Source organism: Sesamum indicum, linkage group LG6 (assembly GCF_026168435.1).
Source record: "Sesamum indicum cultivar Baizhima isolate 11 linkage group LG6, ASM2616843v1, whole genome shotgun sequence".
Lineage (NCBI taxonomy): Eukaryota > Viridiplantae > Streptophyta > Magnoliopsida > Lamiales > Pedaliaceae > Sesamum > Sesamum indicum.
In genome coordinates this window covers 20707645-20715117 of record NC_142662.1, presented here as the reverse complement: position 1 = coordinate 20715117, position 7473 = coordinate 20707645, and the positions used below count along the sequence as shown (strand labels likewise).

General features: G+C 35.8%; 1 protein-coding gene across 2 annotated transcripts; it reads left to right on the top strand.

The window, feature by feature from the left end:
• The first annotated feature begins 712 nt into the window (after positions 1–712).
• Positions 713–6460, top strand: LOC105163945 (asparagine synthetase [glutamine-hydrolyzing]). 2 transcript variants are annotated; one of them, XM_011082484.3, is made up of 14 exons: positions 713–867; positions 1040–1168; positions 2983–3121; positions 3429–3524; positions 3624–3765; positions 3880–4070; positions 4209–4370; positions 4461–4541; positions 4616–4837; positions 4930–5064; positions 5218–5298; positions 5392–5478; positions 5672–5779; positions 5863–6460. In XM_011082484.3, exons 2-14 carry the CDS (start codon positions 1089–1091, stop codon positions 6097–6099), a joined length of 1761 nt encoding a protein of 586 aa, XP_011080786.1. In that variant the 5' UTR covers positions 713–867; positions 1040–1088; the 3' UTR covers positions 6100–6460. The 2 variants fall into 2 exon arrangements, with proteins under 2 accessions (XP_011080786.1, XP_011080785.1); XM_011082483.3 differs by having other exon boundaries at positions 833–1168.
• The last annotated feature ends 1013 nt before the right edge of the window (positions 6461–7473 follow it).

Below are 7473 nucleotides of genomic sequence, written 5' to 3'. Positions count from 1 at the left end.
AAGCTCGTTGAAAAATTTTCAACATATTAATCGAGAGGTTAGACATGCATGCGACGTGGGATTCCAACTGTTTGCTGTATTGGACTTATTTTTCGGCATACCAAATTAGTATAAATGTGGGAAATATGGGCTTGCCCCCTTGCTTATGGGCCAACAAGGTCAATCCTGTTGTACTGCTTAGTGAAAGCCAATATAATTTATTTTGGGTTTTAAGACAAAATGATTGACGAATATCAACATTTATAACAAAAATTTTGTGATAAAAAAGATTTGTTTGACGTCAATAGTCAATTAAGGGATCAAGAAATTCTATGAATTTTGACTAATGAAAAAAATCTATTTATTACACACAAACAAATATCAGAAATACTAAATATGATTTTTTAAAATACAAAAAATCTATATGTATTTACACCAAATCTAAAAACAGTACAGTTAATAGTATATATATTTTGCACATCCAAAATCCAACAGATCTCCAAATTATTGACTTGTCTAGAAAGGGCAATAAATATATTATATTCAGCATGTAATAAATTGGACACTATCTCATTTTTATTTGGATAAGAATTTATCCATATCGCACTCGGATCTCTCCCACAAGTGACTCAGATGGGTGGCAAGACGTCGCCGCGCGAAAGCAAAATGATCAACGACGATTTTAGATGAACAATTGAGGGACGAAAAGTCTTTTGCGTAAAATCGTCATTTTCCTCTCATCTAAAAGAGGAAAAAAATAATATAAAGAGTGGGGCAAAGAAAAGACGTCATTTTCGCGCCCACGATTTTGGTCCAACTTCCCGCCCCTATAAGTAGGAAGGATGAGCCATTGAAGCGGTGCATACACGAGAAAATAGAACTGGTCGGGTGAGCATAAGTGTTAACGTGTAGCTCTCTCCCACAACATTGGCACCACCTTTCTCTGTTCCTCTCATACTACCACTCTTCTCTCTCTCTCTCTCCTGTCTTCTTTCTCTCTCTATGTCTTTTCAGTGATCTCTTTCTCATCCATTTTTCTTTTTTCTCACTGCTATTGTAGCTTTGGAGGATTAATCTGAGCACGTATCTCTATATATAAGTGTATTACGATGTGTGGAATATTAGCGGTTTTGGGTTGTTCGGATGACTCTCAGGCGAAGAGGGTTCGCGTGCTCGAGCTCTCCCGAAGGCAATCTTTCGTCCACCTTTTGCTTTTCTTGGATTTATTTTTCCAATTTTTGGACGTCCATGATTGCTTTTTGTTTTCAGTTTTCTGAGTGCATGATGAGATTGCTTACTGCATATGGAGGATTTAATTAATGGGTAGGGGAAATACAACGAAGAGTCGTATGTAGAAACCAGGAACATTTGATTTGGAGAATATGCTGAGACGGAAATGTGTTGGTTTTGTTTTGGAATGGTTGGATGATTCTTTATTTATTTTCTTGTTTATTTTTTTAGATAAAATACGTTAGATTTTATTTTGGATATGATACTTTGCGGGGTAAGTGTGTGTAAACTTTTGAGTTAATTAGTGTGTCAAATCAAACTTTTGTATTGTCGTATGTTTTGGTTAAACAAATAGGGAAAAATATTTTTTTAGTCCGTTAAATATGTTCAATTTTAGTGTTAATCCTATAAGTATGCCCATTTTTTGTTAACTTCAGTAACTTGCAAAATTGATTAGATTTAGTCCGTTTGAGGGTTTTCTACTTTTTTTTTTTTTTGGCCAAAATTTTAAATTTACCTGGAACTTACCAACGTGTAAATTAGTTGGTCCAATTTCCGACCAATTAACCACGTGTTATGCCACATGGGAGAGTACATGGCTTGCATACGTGGCTTGTATGCTGACTGGGTAGACCCTTCTCTCTACAAAACTAAATTCATTTAAAAAATTCGAAAAAATTTTAAAAAAAATTGATTAGGAAAAAAAGTGAGCTTATTACCTTGTAATCTTGACAGGAATGGAACCTCCTTCTTGGATTTTGATTAGTCCAAGAAGTCTGAACCATTGCTTTCTTTCTGCAGTAACAAGTGATCCTTCTATGGAAGAAGACATTGGAACCGAGAGATAAAGGAGAAAAATGGGTTTGTGCAAGCATGGGGAGAAGAAAATATATTTTGTTGATTAGTAAAAGTATTTTGGAGGGAAAAGTCACATTTCTTCCGTCCAAAAGATAACTAACTTGTCTTCCACCTCATGATTTTAGCCATATAGGATTATAAATCAACAAAAACGCATCTAGGTGTCCAGCCATATCACTTTTCCTGCGCAAATTATAAATCCAATCCATCGAGGACTAAATATAATCAATTTTGCTAGTTATTGGAGTTAATAAAAAATAGGCATACTTATAGGACTAAAACTAAAATTGGGCATACTTAACGGACTAAAAAAATATTTTTCCCAAACAAATATATATCTATTTATTGTTGTAATTATTAAGAATATAGTTCGAATATCATGTTAATAATCACTGTCTTTCCAGAACCCCAAAAAGGCTTTTGAATATTTGGTTTTATGTTTGAATTCCCATCAAAAGATACTACGCAGTCCCTTTCTTCATTTTTATGGATGGGCTGGTGGTCCTATAAATGATGCATTTTTGTATCAGCTATGCTATTGATTTGGAGACCAATAGTTTTGTTATAGAGATTTAGTATTACATGAACATTGCAGTGAATAATGGAGACTCTCAGCTATTAGCAAACCTTTGGATTTCAGATTGTCTTGATTTGGATAATCACACTTAATGGTTAAATCAGTTCATCTAGGCACCCTATTGTCAATTTTAAGAGCACTATGTGGGGCCTAGCATGCACCAAGATCCGTGATTATCTCGAACTTGGAGTTCCCAAACTCTATGAGAATCACATCATGTAGTATATTGAATTTAGGATGGGACAAGTTTCTTATTCTTTTACTTTCCAACATGGACATAATTCTCTTCTATTGATGCATAACCTGAAGTTCTCAGTCACTATTGCATGATCAAATAGGTTGAAGCATCGGGGTCCTGATTGGAGTGGACTATATCAGCACGGAGATTGTTATCTGGCACACCAGAGGCTTGCAATTGTTGATCCAGCCTCTGGCGATCAGCCCCTCTACAATGAAGACAAAAAGATTGTAGTTACGGTAGGTTTCTTTTGGTCTGTTGCTTTTTCTACCTGCTATATTCTAGTTTCAGTATATCCATAGAACGTCGGTCGTTGGAGAATTCTTTTTCCATGAATATCTCTTGACTGGAACCCAAGGGTGGCTCAATATGAGTAGAGAAGGAGATAGATGCAAGACCATTGACTAAACTCATTTTTGTGGAATAATTTGTGAAGAATCCAGCTTAAAGCTATGGAATGATCCTTTCATTTTAGACAGAACATGCTCATATTGAAATTTTTCAAAAGAATCATTCTTTCTAATGTGGTGTTTCCAATGGATTTAGGTAAATGGTGAAATCTACAACCATGAGGAACTTCGTCGCTCATTACCTAACCACAAATTCCGTACTGGAAGTGATTGTGCTGTCATTGCACATCTTGTGAGTATTTTACCAAAATATAAACGAACCGGAAGAATATGCTGAAGCAAAAACAATTTTTGGACTTTGTTCATCTTGTTCTGTTTTTCACTTTCTTAGTATGAAGAGCATGGGGAAAATTTTGTGGACATGCTGGATGGAATTTTCTCCTTTGTGCTGCTGGATACCCGTGATAACAGCTTTCTTGTGGCCCGTGACGCTATTGGGATTACTTCTCTGTATATTGGTTGGGGACTAGATGGTATTGCTTCTTAATCAACAATAGTTAATTATATAAGGATAAAGTGGGCAAGAAAAACAAGTTAGACGTGGATTTTATAGGCTTATACTGATTTATTTCTTGGTTTGTCTCCAGGCTCCGTCTGGATAGCGTCAGAACTAAAAGGTTTGCACGATGAATGTGAGCATTTTGAATCCTTCCCACCGGGGCATCTCTACTCCAGCAAGAGTGGATGTCTCAGAAGATGGTACAACCCTCCCTGGTTCTCTGAGGCCATTCCTTCAACTCCTTATGACCCCTTAGTTCTGAGGCAGGCTTTTGAAAATGTGAGACTTTGGAACCTAACCTTAGGTTTATAGATGACACTTATTGCTTGAAATTTGCCAACAAATATAATGCGGGTTGATTCATTGATTTAAGCATTTCCTAAATTTCACTATTGCTTGGGTGAAAAATCAATGCAGGCTGTTATTAAAAGGCTAATGACCGATGTGCCTTTTGGAGTTCTTTTATCAGGAGGACTTGATTCATCATTAGTTGCATCTATTACCTCTCGTTACTTAGCTGGCACGAAAGCCGCAAAACAATGGGGTGCACAACTTCATTCTTTCTGTGTTGGCCTTGAGGTAAGAAGATATCTTGCTGCTAATTTAGGCATTCACACACTTGTCACTAGTAGTTAATATGCGAACAGATTTTACCCACTTCTTGGACAGGGTTCGCCTGATCTGAAAGCTGCAAGAGAGGTTGCTGATTATTTGGGTACTGTTCACCATGAGTTTCATTTCACTGTTCAGGTAAGCTCCTGCAATAGAAGTTTTCCCTGCTGTTGTTTCTTGTCATACCACCAAACCCTTATGATATATTTCAGGATGGAATTGATGCGATTGAGGATGTCATTTATCATATTGAGACATATGATGTAACAACAATCAGAGCAAGCACTCCTATGTTCCTTATGTCACGTAAGATCAAATCACTGGGAGTGAAAATGGTCATATCGGGTGAGGGCTCTGACGAGATTTTTGGTGGTTATCTTTACTTCCATAAGGCACCCAACAAGGAGGAATTCTATCGTGAAACTTGCCGCAAGGTACAACCAAAGGATGCCATATCTTTCCCTTCTAAAGAAGTGAAACAACTTAAAGTAATATCAAACTAATGGTGGTTTTCATCTGTCTGTAGATAAAAGCCCTTCATCAGTATGATTGTTTGCGAGCAAATAAGGCAACTTCTGCGTGGGGTTTAGAAGCTCGAGTACCGTTTCTGGATAAGGAATTTATCAATGTCGCAATGAGCATTGACCCTGAGTGGAAGATGGTAAGGACAAGAATCCTGGTTTTATTTAGGTAATTTTGTTTTATAATAAATTTCAAGGAAAGCTACTTGCCTTACAGCTAAATCCTGGGATTTGTCATTAGGCAGCATGTTATAGACTTGTGTTAATTAGTTATCATTTTCCTTCCGTTACAGATAAAACCTGAACAAAAGAGAATTGAGAAGTGGATTCTCAGGAGGGCCTTTGATGATGAAAAACAACCATATCTTCCAAAGGTATTCGATTATGGATGTGAAATAGTCTGCTGGTAGTATTACTTAATTCTGAATTTCACTTCTCTTAACAATCTCTGTTTAAATTCCCTGCAGCATATTCTATACAGGCAAAAAGAACAATTTAGTGATGGTGTGGGCTATAGTTGGATTGATGGGCTTAAAGCTCATGCTGATCTGCACGTACGTCTTTCATTTTCACTAAAGTTTCTGGTTCTTGAGTTTCTCCATGTGCTGATTCTTTACCAAGATCAAATTGCTATTCTGTCACTACCTATATCGATTCATTCAAAGTAAAAGAAAACTCTGTTGTATAAAAGGTAGTATAATTCTCATTTACTGCCAACCTGAAGTTGCCCTTCCGGTCAATTAACAGGTCAATGACAAGATGATGCTTAATGCTGCACATATCTTCCCCCATAACACGCCAACCACGAAAGAGGCATACTATTACAGAATGATATTCGAAAGATTCTTCCCTCAGGTACATTCTTTACATATCATATCTTTTTCTAAGTTGAAGAGAAGGTTAACAAAGTAATTACTGGTACTTAATCATATTTGCAGAATTCAGCAAGGCTCTCCGTTCCAGGTGGGGCAAGTGTAGCGTGCAGCACTGCCACAGCTGTGGAATGGGATGCAGCTTGGTCGAAAAACCTCGACCCATCGGGCCGAGCTGCCATTGGCGTGCATAATTCCGCCTATGAGAAGCATTTAGTTAATGGGAATTTGACCTCGAAAATCATAGACTCTATGCCGCTGACGAACGGAGTAGGCACACCAGGACTGACCATCAGGAGCTAGTATCTCTACAAGGACAGGTTGGCAGCCATCTTAGAATAAGTAGGAGCTGCATATATTAATAAGTGCTCTTCTGGTATGTGTAGAACAGTTAGTTTGATGTATGGTAAACTAGCCAATGGAAACACTGTTTTGGTGTTTTCTGGAAGGAGAACTTTGAGATTTTAGTATATATGTTTTTCTAATATTTTTGTGTCATTTGGAAAACGAGCCTTGAATCTCAAGTGTCATTGTGAAAAGAGATCGGCGCTATGCATATAGTTAAGGTCTGTAAGATGTGTTTCCTGTATCAGGACTGATTATGTTTTCTGGTTAAGCACGAACCTGGTAGTCTAAGAGTGTATAAATCTTCTTTTGTTTGTCAGCTGGGAATATATATATATACATATCAAAGTTCCTTTCTTTTCCCTCCCCCACCCTACTCTTTGGCATATACATTGAAGTTTGATACTCTCAATATTAGCTAGCAGTTGCCCATACTATGGAGTGTGCGGTTAGACAGTGTTTGCAAAAATTTCTGCTTTTTTAGAATTGATTTTTGTAGAAAAAATTGAAAGTTGTAATAGAATGAAAAGTGAGTAGTGTTTGTAAATCGTAAAATGATATTACTCAATAAGAAAATTAGTAATTTAGTTGAACGTATTTTTTGTCTTATACAATTCATTTAAGGTTGAAAACTATATTGATGTATTTAATTCTAAACTCATATTATTTATTAAAAAATAAAATATTAGTTGAATGTATTCTTCGTATAATATAATTCATTGTAAATCGTAAAATGATATTACTTGATGAGAAAATTAATAATTTAGTTGAATCATGGAAGAATTTTAAAAACACCTTATTTAGGTGTTTTAGCATAAATACATACATATATACACACATATATACATAAATATATATAAAAAGGGCATGATTTGTCAGTGAATAGTAATTTTTGCTCCCAAAACACACATTAAACATATAATACTTATTAAATTATCTCCACAAATAAATCCAAACATACATATTATTTCTAACACACACTTATTTATCTTTATTTTTCTTTCTTTATCTCCACAAAACACAACAAAACATTGAGAAAACGAATCCAAACATTATGATGATTTTTTTCCATCAAATATGGCCAAAATTAGAACCTAGCTATTGGTTGAGATTATAGATTGCATATTATATTTTATTTGTTGCAATTAAATATTTCCAACTGAAACATAAATGGACACAAATTAAACTGAAATGTTAGGCTTACTGTTTTTTATTTCTTTTTTCTTCGATCAAAACGCACCAATTCTAAGGAAAATTAATCCAAAAAGACTAACCACCTGTCACGTGGGACAAAGGATCCATTTTACTTCTCAAATTGCCGTTATGTGTGTT

Excerpts from the sequence above, each read along its gene's own strand:
- LOC105163945 (XM_011082484.3), top strand. The coding sequence starts at position 1,089 with ATGTGTGGAATATTAGCGGTTTTGGGTTGTTCGGATGACTCTCAGGCG. Across the intron at positions 1,169-2,982 it reads GTGCTCGAGCTCTCCCGAAG|GTTGAAGCATCGGGGTCCTG; the intron begins GCAATCTTTCGT and ends ATGATCAAATAG. Across the intron at positions 5,299-5,391 it reads AACAACCATATCTTCCAAAG|CATATTCTATACAGGCAAAA; the intron begins GTATTCGATTAT and ends AATTCCCTGCAG.